Genomic DNA, 13885 nt, shown 5'->3' with positions numbered 1-13885 from the left:
TTTCTAATGGTCTTATTCCCTTCCTTTCCACCTTCTTCGGGTGAACATAGATGATTGACATGATGTATTTTGTGATCATCATGTTGGTGGTGCTGATGAGTTTCGGAGTGGCGCGGCAGGCTATCCTCAATCCCAATGAGGACCCGTCCTGGATGCTGGCACGCAACATCTTCTTCATGCCATACTGGATGATCTACGGAGAGGTGTTTGCTGACCAAATCGACCGTAAGGCTGGCTTATTACTAACATTTACCTTGGGTACAGGCATGGGCATTTTGGGTATACTCGATTTCACACTCAAGCACAGCACCTCAGGCTTTACGTCTTATTACTGGTCAGCTTGTAGAGAGCTGTTCTCTGATAGAACAAAGGTTCCCAAAGATATGATGAATATATATGATGAATGATAGTTGTGCTTGTGTGTGTGCTTTTAAATGGTCTCATATTCTGTAAATGGCTGCACTTATATTGTCATTACAGGATGATATGGATCAATGATACTGTTTCAAAATGGTCTTGTGTGTTCACTGTAAGACTGCAGATGGAGAAGAATCAGCAACAGACTGAATGAGAAAAACACTCCTAACACACAATATTTCATTTTTAAAAATTATCAATATATTTTGATGAGATATTTACCTTTTAGAATTTGTGATTTTATATCAAAGCATAATGATAGTAGAATTGAATCAGGTTGTATTATTCATGCCCAGGGCAGAAGATGAAACTGAGCTCTTAACTGAACCATATCTAACCCTATGCTCTTAACGTTTGATTTTGTTTTTAAAGGGGTCATATGATGCGATTTCAAGTTTTCCTTTCTCTTTGGAGTGTTACAAGCTGTTTGTGCATAGATAAGATCCCTAAAGTTGCAAAGACTAAAGTCTCAAACTCAAAGAGATATTCTTTATAAAAGTTAAGACTCGTCCACGACCTCCTAAAACGCCTCGTTTAAACACGCCCCCACATGTCTACGTCACTGTGTGGGAAGATTTGCATAACACCACCCAAATGTTCACGCAAAGAAAGAAGGTGTAATTTTGATTCTCGCTGTAGTATCGTTGCCGCCGCCACCGCCATGTCGTGGAGACGCTGTGTGTTTCATTGTGAAAGTGAAACTACTTTGTTTGGCCTTCCAAAAATGGACACGACTAGAAATCAGTGGTTAAGTTGTATTTACAACACTGTTCCAGAACAGTTCAAACCAAATATTTGTGTGTGTGCAACACATTTACCGGAGGACTGTTTCCTGAACCTACAATGCCGGCTGTTCAGACTCACAACCTGTAAGTATGTTTCCATATTTAAAGAATTTGCCACTGATGATTCAAACGCGAGTTTTGAGCAGTGTAGAGTAGCTCTTGTTTGTCGTTTCTCCGATCACAAATGCAGACAAATTGTTTTATGTTTACGCGGCGCAATACGCAACGCAATGCGTAAAAAGACAATACATTACATACATTAAAAAGACAGACAAGTCATTATAATCCTTAATTATGTCCCCACTGGATGCAACAAATGCCTCATTTTTAATGGGTTCTAATGTTTTGTCTCGTCGCTCCGGCCGGACAGGGCATCACAATATGGTAAGGGACGTAACATTTTCGTCACACACTTGAGGTATTCGGCCAATCACAACGCACTGGATAGCTGGCCAATCAGAGCACACCTTGCTTTTCAGACCGATGAGCTTTGTAAAAATCTATGCGTTTCAGAAAGCCGGGGCATAGAGGAGAAATAATAATGAACAGTATGTGGAAAATAATGTGTTTTTTAACCTTAAACCACATAAACACATTGCATTACACCAAATACCCAAAAATAATGTTCTTTTTAGCAACGTCATATGGCCCCTTTAATATTAAAGCTAAAAATAATTACAACACTGTTCCAGAACAGTTCAAACCAAATATTTGTGTGTGTGCAACACATTTACCGGAGGACTGTTTCCTGAACCTACAATGCCGGCTGTTCAGACTCACAACCTGTAAGTATGTTTCCATATTTAAAGAATTTGCCACTGATGATTCAAACGCGAGTTTTGAGCAGTGTAGAGTAGCTCTTGTTTGTCGTTTCTCCGATCACAAATGCAGACAAATTGTTTTATGTTTACGCGGCGCAATACGCAACGCAATGCGTAAAAAGACAATACATTACATACATTAAAAAGACAGACAAGTCATTATAATCCTTAATTATGTCCCCACTGGATGCAACAAATGCCTCATTTTTAATGGGTTCTAATGTTTTGTCTCGTCACTCCGGCCGGACAGGGCATCACAATATGGTAAGGGACGTAACATTTTCGTCACACACTTGAGGTATTCGGCCAATCACAACACACTGGATAGCTGGCCAATCAGAGCACACCTTGCTTTTCAGACCGATGAGCTTTGTAAAAATCTATGCGTTTCAGAAAGCCGGGGCATAGAGGAGAAATAATAATGTACAGTATGTGGAAAATAATGTGTTTTTTAACCTTAAACCACATAAACACATTGCATTACACCAAATACCCAAAATAATGTTCTTTTTAGCAACGTCATATGGCCCCTTTAATATTAAAGCTAAAAATAATTTAAAAAATAATCTTGCAGCCCTCGTGGAAGTTTGCTGTGGGAATAATTCACAGTTGAGAATAATTATGTTAGAGCATTGGAGTATTTCCCTGGGATGTATAATGTACTTCTGATGTCATTTTTGATACTAACAGTCAACAATAAGATGTTTTAATGTTTTTGAAAAAGTCTCTTATGCTCACTAAGGCTGCATTTACCTGGTCAAAAATGCAGTAACAAAAAGTATTGTTGTGAAATATTATCAGAATTTAAAATAACTTTTTTTATTTTACTATATTTTAAAATGTAATTTATTCATGTTATGTCAAAGCCGAATCTTCCAGCCATTACTCCAGTCTCTAGTCTTCAGTGTCACATAATCCTTCAGAAATCATTCTAATATGCTGATTTGGTGAACAAGAAACATTTCTTTTTTATTAACAATGTTGAAACCACTGATAATAATGCTTAATGCTTAATTAAGCAATATTATCAATGTTTTAACATTATATTAATATTAATGCTTAATATTTTGTGGAAACCCTGATATATATTTTTTCCCCACTATTCTTTGATGATACAGTAGCATTTATTTGAAATATAATTTTTTGACAATCACTTACTGCATCCTTGCTGAATAAATGCATTAATTGCTTTCAAAAATAGGTCAATCTTATTCACCCCAAACTTTTGAACAGTGAAATATTTAATATATAGTTGAAATTTTTAAATATGATTTGAACCATGCATTGGACTGAATAAAAGAGAGTCAAATGACAGTCAGAAAGATACATACAAAGGGTGAGCCTATTTCAAAGTGGTAATTATGATCAGAATGAATGATTCTACCTACTTCTAGGTTATTATGAATAATAAAGATGTTTGACTTGTATATTACCCTGTAACCCATCAGGTTTCGATGCAGTAATATTATTTTCTCTGGTCAGATTTCTACCTGAAATAAATCAGTACACTCATAGTAATGCAGTGCATCAGTCCCAAGGACTTGTGTATGAAGTGTATGCTGTAGAGTTTAAGCGTGTCTTTGTGTTTTCTCATTAAGTAGTGAGTTTGCTTGGTGTCTGCATACTGTCGATGGTTTGTTTGTGTGTGCTGAGAGATGGATGGCCCAAAGATAAGAGAGCTGAAATAATGCTTTCGTTCTTTGTTTCAGATGTGAATAGTAGGAAGCTACAGCACAAAGTGAATGACAAACTCTGGCTGGTCGAAAATTACATTCGCACTCAAGGAACTGGGCGTAACATTGGTCCATCGCATATAGGCAATTTCCAATATATAAATTCTGCTAGATTTATCTCAGTTACAGAACCATAATACTTTCACAGTCATATCATCACCTCATCTCCGCCCCCCTGGTGGTCATTGAGTGTGTGACACCCCTGCACGGCACTGCAAGGCTAATGGCCAGGTTTCCGTGGTGGGGCAAATGTTCAAGGTGCTATGCCAGCTAAATTGTTTTTTAAAAACCCTATCATGGAAACTGGAAACTTGGACAACCCTAAAGTCACCATCATGAACCTCCCACAGCCAGCTAGCACTGACTGACGTCCCATTACTCTGGTGGTACTTCAGAGTCAGTGTAATTTCCTTCTCATTTCACAATGTAAGCTGAACTTACCGGTGGAAAACCTACTGGTTTGATATTAAGTGTTATGCAATAAAGCATGAGCATCTGTGCCCATTTGCGTGTCCTCAAATAAGCTCCAAATACTCAAAGCTTCTGGAAAGACCATCTCATATGTCCACTGTACATCCTTTAACAACAAGATGCATTTGCCTCCTCTCATCAATATGAAAGTTTTTTCACGTGGTTCAGTTGTCAGAGTTTTTGGCAGAATAAATTTGGAATTAAAAAAAAAATGTTATGAAAAAGAATTGCGAATTTAAGATAACCCATGTTACTTCAGTTCTCTCACTTTGGGCTTCTGAGTGTGATTTTAAATATTGAAACTAGTAAATGTACTCACAAATATGTAAATTAATATGAACCTGACTGACTTTCCTCTCTTTGAAAGCTACAGCAACTGAACCATCCCATTTGGAAAAAACGTATGATGTATTGTCAATACATTCTAACCTGCGTTACAAGCAACCATCAAAAAGACTGCTGTACATTCAATATCAATATATTTTAAACATTGCATATGTTTAAATATATTGGGGATGCAATTTGACATATGGAATATATTTGAATTTCACAACTCGGTGCATATAGTCTTTCCATTCAGTTTTTATCCACAACCCACTTTTGACTGGTTCTTTGATTTTGGTGTTTTTGCGCATGTGTCAGAGAGGGAGAGAGAGAGATTGTCTATTTTCTAAAGTGACCGTAATTGCTAGTTGTTTGTTCATTTAAATTTCTGCAACACTCAGTTGTATGTTTATTTTAACAGCTCCATGTGGCCAGAACATCACCACAGAGGAAGGAGTCATCGTGCCTCTCCCACCCTGCAAAACCGGTGCTTGGATTGTTCCCGCCATCATGGCCTGCTACTTGCTGGTGGCCAACATCCTTCTGGTTAATTTGCTCATTGCTGTCTTTAAGTAAGTTGAATTAATATTTATATTTTATGTGGTTTTCTAAACAATGGACAAACCTTTTAAAGACAAAATATTACTTATTACTTACAAATACCAGCCTTTTGACTAATGGTGCAATGAAGTTTTTTCCAGTGCTTTGCAGATTTGTTTGCACTATGCATCAGGTAGTCAGCAAACAGACTGTGGGGGGTTAATGAGCGCATTTTTTCAAGCTGAGCTGACTAAAACAATGTTGTCTTTTATTCTCACAGTAACACATTCTTTGAAGTGAAGTCCATCTCCAACCAGGTGTGGAAGTTCCAGAGGTACCAGCTGATCATGACCTTCCATGAACGTCCTGTCCTTCCTCCTCCTCTCATCATTTTCAGCCACATAACTATGGTCCTCAAACACCTTTGCTGTCGCTGGAGGAAACATGATGAGGATGAGCGGGACTATGGGCTGAGTGAGTGATAAAATGCTGTTGTAATATCCTGAAAGCCTCAAAATGACAGCAGGAGTCATTTTGTTTTCTCAGATCATACAGCTAATGAGAGTGAAACCAACTCATGTCGACTTAAAGATTCTCTTTGATACCAAACATGATTGTTTTGTAATAGTGAGACATTTCTGCTCGAAATCATTAACTTTTGTGCCTCTTATTGCTGTGCAAAAGTTGCACAGCATGCATTCTGCATATTAATAAGGTATGGAAACTAATATACTGGATTACAGTGTGCTGAAGACACGGTTTAAAAATGTTCAAATAAAAATCAAAGTTAAATGAGACAGAAAACACTTGGACTTCACTGTTATGCTATGAAAAAGTGACTGACAAAAAACTCTCCCCCCACAGAGCTCTTCATTACGGAAGATGAACTGAAGAAGGTACATGACTTTGAAGAGCAGTGCATGGAGGAGTATTTCAGAGAGAAAGATGACCGCTTCAATTCCTCCAATGATGAGAGGATACGTGTGACATCTGAAAGGTTACAACATTTCAGACAACACAAAAGAACGTTAACACTTTAAACTGTATTTCAAACCAGATGTCTTCAAGCATTTTATGGCAAAGACCCTCAAATATGATCACCCCCTTGCAAAGTATCCCCTTCCTAAAATATAAAGGCAGCTATATATTTTTTTCTGCATACAGACCCATGTATGGTTTATGAGAAAAAAATTAAGAATATTAAGTTGTGTTCAGAATTATTTAATTGGCTTTTACATGGTCACTAAAGCCCAAGCCAATTAAAATTAGAATTACTTTTTATTCTAACCATCATTGGAGTAATTTTAGATAAACCAGACGAGAAACTTTTTAGTTCAGTTCAGATTTATTTGTAAGTTTTTTTCACAAATATATGTCATTCCATGTGCATTAAATATATATATCTAATAAATATTTAAGTGTGACAGGTTAACTTTGAGAACCCTGAAAATTCATTTTGTAAACTATTTTCTTTTCTCTCAAATTTTTGGCAAGCCCTTTAGCACCCTCTTGTGGCCCCCGGGGTCCCTGTACCCCAGTTTTCATTCAAATATACACACATACAAATACTATTTAATTATAAATAAATAAAATAAATTAATGTTCATCACTAGTAATAAGCACTTAATTATGTACACTACTGTTCAAAAGTTTGGGGTTGGTAAGATTTTTGTTTTTGAGCCTCTCATGCTCACCAGGGCTACATTTACAGTATTTGAACAAAAATACAGTAAAAACCGTAATATTGTGAAATTCTATTTCAGTTGAATCAGTTAAATACATTCTAACTGAATAAAAGTATTAATTGTTTAAAAAATACTGATTCCAAACTTTTGAACAGTAGTATATTTAGTGTAACATAAACACTGTAATGTGAAGTTAATAGTTGTAGATTTTCGTAAATGGTCACAGGAATACTCATGAAATTGTCTAATCTCTGATCACTCAGGGTGGAGAACATGGCGATGCGTCTGGAGGAAGTGAACGAGAGGGAACATTTCATGAAAGCGTCCCTGCAGACTGTGGATATCCGGCTCGCCCAGATGGAGGAGATGATCGGGCGCATTGCTGTGGCACTGGAGCGAGTTGCTGGTATGGATCGAGGCGAAGTCAACAAAGCCCGGTCCAGGACATCATCTGACTGCACAGATACAAATTACATCCTGCGCCAGAGCAGTTTCAACAGCCAAGAAGGCAATTCCTACAGGCTACAAGAGTCTCTGGAGCAGGGTGGTGAGGAATCCATTTCCCCTACATCTCCGACCGCTCTGGCCCCACGTGTCCGCAGTCACTCCTTCTACGCAAGCCACTCCTCCAAAGATAGGAGCGGAACAGATCGAGGAGAAGGCTTCTTTAAAGACAGACTGTTCAGCCTCCATCGGGCCAACAGCTCACAGTCTGTGTCCTCAGGAGCAGGTCCCAAAGAGTCCAAGCCCACACCTTTGAATACTTTATCTGTGCAGCAGCAGCTTCGCCCTTCTTCCTGCATAGACATCTATGTTTCTGCCTCAGAGGACGTCCCGCCCAATGAGAGCTTCTTGGAGCCGGTCCGGACAGTTCCATCTCTTGCTCGAGACTCATCTCTCCATTCTGAGATCATGGAGGTGGTGCTCTCAGGGGGGCGGGACTGCAGCAGAAGGGCAGGGGGCAGCGAAAGACAGTCGGATGGTACGGTCCTGTTTGAGGACAGCGCCGCCGCTGACCTATCGCTCTGCTCTGCCCACCTGCTGCCGGATACCTTGCCCCCCTGGGACCTGGACCCCTCGCCGCCACCATCGGCTGGCGTTCTCGAGCGGTCCAAGAGCAGCCGCTTCCTGTCTGCAGCAGGGCCTCTGTTTCTAGACGAGCCGCCATTGGTTAAGTCGCACAGCCTGATGTTTACGTCACGTGGCTACTATGGCGGCATGGGCGTGCAGGTGAAGGCGGCCGAATATACCAGCATAACCGATTGCATCGACACCCGTTGCGTCTCTACCCCTTACCCTGTCCCAGAGAGGTCTGACTCCCCCGGTGGCTCTTTCACGTTCGATAAGCCCCAGGACCTGGGCGTCTCACACCCCGAGAGAGACGCCGAGCTCAGTCACGCAGAATCTGATCCGGAGGAACCTGCAGAGGGGTCAGCAGACACAGGTAAGGGGGGTCAAAGCAGCAGTGGGGGAACAGGCCCAGACCTGGGCTTGGGCCTCGCGCTGGGCCCATTTTGTTCGCCGATTTCTAGACTAGAGCGAGCAAACAGCTGCTCCTCTTCGGAGGAGTCCCACTCCAACATCTACTCCCGAAAGAGCTTCTCCATTAGTGAGAGAATGGACAAGGGTCGTGGAAGCTCAAGGAATCCTTTCCAGAAGGCCAGAGCCGGGGCAAGGCTGGAGGGTAAGACAGACTCGCTGTCCATGAGGAAACTGGCCAAACCCTCAGCGTTCCAAAGTTTTGACGGCAGACACAATTACACGTGATAATGGCATACCAGTAGTGATGCCACTGTAGATCTAGTTCCTGTAGGATGGCTCTACCTCGTTTAAAATCCAAGGGCCAGTCCGTTAATTAGTACTGTCTGAGTGAGTAATTAGCTGTACACTGGAATGTTTTATCATGGGCATCAACTTTTCTGTTATAACACTGCAATGCAAAGTATTCTTTAGAATTCATAGACTCAGAAGATGACCACTGCCCTTAGGCCAACATTAGTTCCCAGCTGAGGTGAAAACCTTGAGATTAAGGGCCTGTTAACACTAAAATGAATGTTCAGTATGAAAAAAAATGTCATTTGAGTGAACTTCCAATATCTTTTTGATTGCACAGCAAAAAAACAACAACAACAACAACAAAAACTGGCCAACCAATAAGCTTTTTGGTCACATGCCCACAGCCACTGCTGTTACATAAACTACAACTTAAGGGGTGGTCACAATAAACTTTTCATTCCACTGACTTCCCAAGTTCAAGTTTGGTTAACTCTGATATGCAACAAATAGAAGATCGGAACATAATGGCATGACCTTGTAGCTGAATTAAAAGAACATAAATTTTTAAGTGTTGAATTTAAGATTTTTAAAAGACACTTCAGAGTGTGACATCATATCACGACAGTTGTAGTGTCTGAAGAAATGTTGTACACTCAAAGTGCGACCTTGGCTTTAATGGCGCTCAGCAACAGACTATTTTGCAGATCCTTCCTCTGATATATACTGTTGCTTTGGAACCACCTTTTGGCTTTGTACTCCTGTATTTGGTGTTGTTTGATAAACACCATAGCAAATTAAAGGGGTTGTTCACTGTTTTTTTCTAGGCTTGATTGTGTTTATGGGGTGCAGTCTAATGTGTTAATGCTTTGTTTAAAAAAAAAACGCATTATTTTTCACATAATTTACCTTTATTCCACACCGCTCTGTCCCTTCCCTCAGAAATAGGGAACCGCTGCTTTAGAACATTGATTTTGAAACTTGTGAATCCATTAGAATCATTAGAAGACAGAATCGCGATTCATATATGAATATATTTTTTACGGGGTTTATCTGGGTTTGTGATGTCACGAACCCAGGAAGTAACTTGTTGTAGTCCCTACCAGCCGTTTTTGTAGGCATTAAACTGCCAGAATTTTAAAAGAAGATATCTCCGTTTGCATTGAACTTTCAGCTTCGTAACTTTGCAGATATTGTTTATGCTCAAACAGCAACATTACACACTAACTAACGTTAAAAAAGTGAAATTGCAATGAACCACCCCTTTAAAAAAATATTTGAATGGCTGTTTGAAAACATGAAAAAAATGTGACAGGTGAGCTTCAGAAATGAGAAGTATTCATTAAAAAAGCATTTTATGTACCAGGGTAACTTTTCTCCTTGTTTATAAGCGCCACCTACTGTCAGGGAATGATTTTGTATTTTCATTCAGCCTGCCTGCCATTTTTTGCATAGGTCTGAAAAGACAAATTGCACTTGAAACTGAATTTTTGTGCTGAACATTTGTGTTGGTGTGAACAGGCCTTAACACAACCTTGCAATGCAACTAACTGTTTTAGCTTAGATGAGTCACCCTCGACACAGCATGAATCATGCACTCTCTTCATAGACTGTGTATCTCTACAGGCCAGATAGAGTGATGGTTTAATTCCAAAACAATTGAAACGTAAATGAAAACAGGACTTTTGACAGTTACAAAAATTTAATGCTCAAGTTTGTTGTGTATACAAAGATTTGTTTTGTCAACCCACACACTAGATTAGTTGAACATACACATATCTTCCCTAAAATGTTGAATGTAGAGTATAATTGGTTTTATGATGACAAGATTAACCCTTTGGAGCCTTGAAATACTTCTCGGCCCATGTGGGTGTATACATCTGCACTCAAAAAGCTTCATAATCATACAGCAGACAGTAACATTATATGAGGTGTCTGAAGACAGCATACGTTTGTGCAAAATTTCCACTCTCACTATTAAACAGATAAGAGATTTTAAAGCGTTAAATGATCATGTTTTGTCTTTTGTAGTTTGTATTGTTCAAAATATATCACAGCAGGGCACCCATTTGAGTATATCTAAAAAAAAAAGTAACCAGCTAAACCCTACACTAACAGCATGTTTGGTATGGAATGCTAGTTTACTGCTAACTGCGCTGTATAAACTGTATACTGCATACTATTTAATAATAGTATGTGGAAGAAGTAAACAGTATATGATGATAAATATTTCAAACAGCAGTATGCTGCATTGTCACAAAACTTGTCTATATTGCAAGTTCAATTTGGAAATACCTATTTAACTCAATTTTATGTCAAAATGTTAAACTCCAATTGAACAGTCAAACACATTGAATTGTCGCCTACAGTATTATGCAGTGTGTTCAGGTTGTATCCTGCAGGTAGCAGGTAATTTAAGTATTCCCATTCATACAAAAAAGTGCTGCAGTGGCAAAATATATAGTAGTGTGATAGTATGCCATTCCAAACATACCTTTCACACTGTTGGAAATGCATAGAGAACCTTTCAAATCTGGATTTAAAAGCAAAAATAAGTGTATGTTGTTTTACACAGAACAGGTAATATATGTTGACTTGCTATGCAAGACGCCACAGAGAGTCGGGTCGATTAGTAAGAAGTGTTATGCACTTTAAAGCAGGAGTTCATTATGCACACCAGTCTCATCACTAATCAACCTGATAGTGCAGTGTTTCATTTGGAAAGATATTAAAAGCACATCAGCGCAGTTGAGACAGGGACCCCTTCAATGTTAAATATGTCTTTCTCTGTTAATATGTTAACATTATGGAAGGACATAATAAAACACTAGTACATAATATTCTCTTCTATTTTCAGCGAGTTATATGCTTTGGCAATTTTCTTCCTCTTTTATGGTTAATCAAGATATATATTTATGTTTGGTTTATTGTTTATAATGAAAAAAATGGCATATAAATCAATCAATCAGTTTAATTAAAGTGAAGTGACATGTGGCCAAGTATGGTGACCCATACTAGGAATTAGTGCTCTGCATTTATCCCATCCAAAGTGCGCACACACACACCGTGAACACACACCCGGAGCAGTGGGCAGCCATTTTTGCTGCGGGGAGCAGTTGGGGGTTCGGTGCCTTGCTCAAGGGCACCTCAGTCGTGGTATTGAAGGTGGAAGAGAGCGCTGTACATTCACTCCCCCCACCTACAATCCCTGCCGGTACTAGACTCGAACCCACAACCTTTAGGTTACGAGTCCGACTCTCTAACCATTAGGCCACGACTTCCTCCTATGTAGAACATAATAGTCTACTACTCGACAATACTCTGTTTTAAATGGCTGTTTAACTTAAATCAAATGAAACAATGCAGTTTAAAGCAATACACAAATGTGCTTCGTATCTCTGGCATAAATCCAGTGTACTATTCAATGTAGTCACTTTTTAGTAAATGAATTACTCCAGCCATTCCGTTTGCACCACATGTATCACTCGTAGGATGTATTTTATTTGCCTTACCGATGTGCAATACTGCTAGGAGATTTGAAAACATTTATTACAGTCACAGTGTTCTGAGATGTAGAAATGTACACTTGGTGTTAGAGCTTGTACTGTATGTGAACCAAAAGCGAAATACTAAAAGACATTATTTTATTTTTTGTGCATAGCAGTCATTTTAATCACTGTGGTTTTCAAATATCCAATGATCTTAATATCAATATTAGTACGACATTCACTATGTTAATCAGATTTGCTTCATTTTGTATGATTTCGAGCTTGATTTTCTATTTGGGCCTGCTGTCCTTCACAGGGAAGGAGCTAACACTTCTACAAGGTGATTATACTGCAATGAGCCTTAAATTGGAGGTGAAATGAACATGTACAATACATGGGCCCTTAAAACATGCTGTATTATTTTGGATAATGTCTTTTAACAAACCCTCTTGTTGGACTGGTTCCAGCAAAAGAAGATGGAGAGGGCATTTGATCTTCTAAGTTACTGAATGCAAGTTTATCTCACTATCCTCTATTTTGCTCTCTTGTTAAGAGTTTTTGTTTGGGATAGAAGAGCAAGCATATTTATGAGACTTGTTTTTCCACATGTAAATGTTCTGTATATGATCTGTAAATCTTTCTGTGGGTGTAAAAAAAACGAGTTTAATATAATGATAGGATTTTACGAGAACGTTTCTGTGTGTCTGATAGAAGACATTACACTATGACAACCTACCCAGTGTGCCAAAATGATATGACGACTTATAACTTTATGTACAGTATTTTCTTAATATTTTCCTATACTGTAGCATAAAAGGTTGTGAATTGTATACCACTTTAGTCAAGTTTCCCCCTCCACTTCTTTTTAAACTTATTGGTGAGCACTTGTCTGCTAACAAGTCCAAGCACATGTTTTCTGCAATAATGCTGTAGTTTGAACGGAAAGGTCTTAGTTTACTTAGTGTCTTTAAAATGCATGTTGTTCTTCCAAAAGATAAGCGCTGAGAGATGAGAGAACAGAGTGGGATCCGAGGACTCTTGTCCTACAGTAGAAGGCTAAGTATTTGGATGCAAATACAAATGTGTATACTGTATTCCTCAATGTGAATAAGACGTTTGGCATGTATTAACAAATAAAAGAATATATATATATATAATTCAAAACATCATTGTGGTTCATTTTTATTATCGTTTACTTTAATTCCAGTGTAATTATGAAGAGCTTGTCACATTATTTCCAGAGAATGGCACCTGGTTTATTATGTTGAAAAATAGAAGCATGTATAAAGTTTCACAGCTCCCAATTGTCTACTTCAGCCTTCGTCGAGTTCAACAGGCTTTGGTGAGTGTGGTCATTTTAGATGGTTTTAGAGGTTGCACCCAAACACAGGCGAACACGTTGAACAAATGATTCCAAAATAATTCTTTGATTTTTATTTACTTGGCCTATTTAGTCCCATGTCTCGAGAATTACCTGTCTACAGAGCGTATGCCTCTTGCATCTTTACTAGTAGCTTTGGTACTGTGTAGTGATGGGCAAATGAAGCCTCAAGAAGCACTGAGGCTTTCCTCTGACTGTTTCGGGAAAAGATTCAAAGCTTCGCGAGCAGTGTTGCCAACTCATTTTCAGAGAAAGCTGCTAAATGAAGGTCGATTTGTTGCTAAAAGTTGCTAAATGACGTTGTGATGTCATTGCTCTGCAAAATTGTCACATCATCAAATCTCAGCAAAAAATATATTTTATATATGTTCATTTAGATTTGTTTTTAAAATAATATGCATGATATAATATTAAAATATAAATAACTGTATTTTTAAATACATTGAATTATTGAAAACGTACACATT

At 38.6% G+C, this 13885-nt stretch overlaps 1 protein-coding gene across 1 annotated transcript in view; it reads left to right on the top strand.

The window, feature by feature from the left end:
• Positions 1-9386, top strand: part of LOC107595026 (transient receptor potential cation channel subfamily M member 3-like) — a 93384-nt gene extending 83998 nt beyond the window's left edge. The window contains exons 22-26 of the mRNA XM_016285301.1: positions 51-225; positions 4973-5123; positions 5372-5565; positions 5956-6088; positions 7040-9386. Coding sequence (XP_016140787.1) covers positions 51-225; positions 4973-5123; positions 5372-5565; positions 5956-6088; positions 7040-8543 — 2157 coding nt within the window. The 3' untranslated portion in view covers positions 8544-9386. The remainder of the gene's footprint in view (positions 1-50; positions 226-4972; positions 5124-5371; positions 5566-5955; positions 6089-7039) is intronic.
• Positions 9387-13885: the final 4499 nt, after the last annotated feature.

Source organism: Sinocyclocheilus grahami, unplaced genomic scaffold (genome assembly GCF_001515645.1).
Source record: "Sinocyclocheilus grahami isolate Dianchi unplaced genomic scaffold, SAMN03320097.WGS_v1.1 scaffold195.1, whole genome shotgun sequence".
In the NCBI taxonomy this organism is placed as follows: Eukaryota; Metazoa; Chordata; class Actinopteri; order Cypriniformes; family Cyprinidae; genus Sinocyclocheilus; species Sinocyclocheilus grahami.
This window is presented reverse-complemented; position numbering and strand designations above follow the sequence as displayed.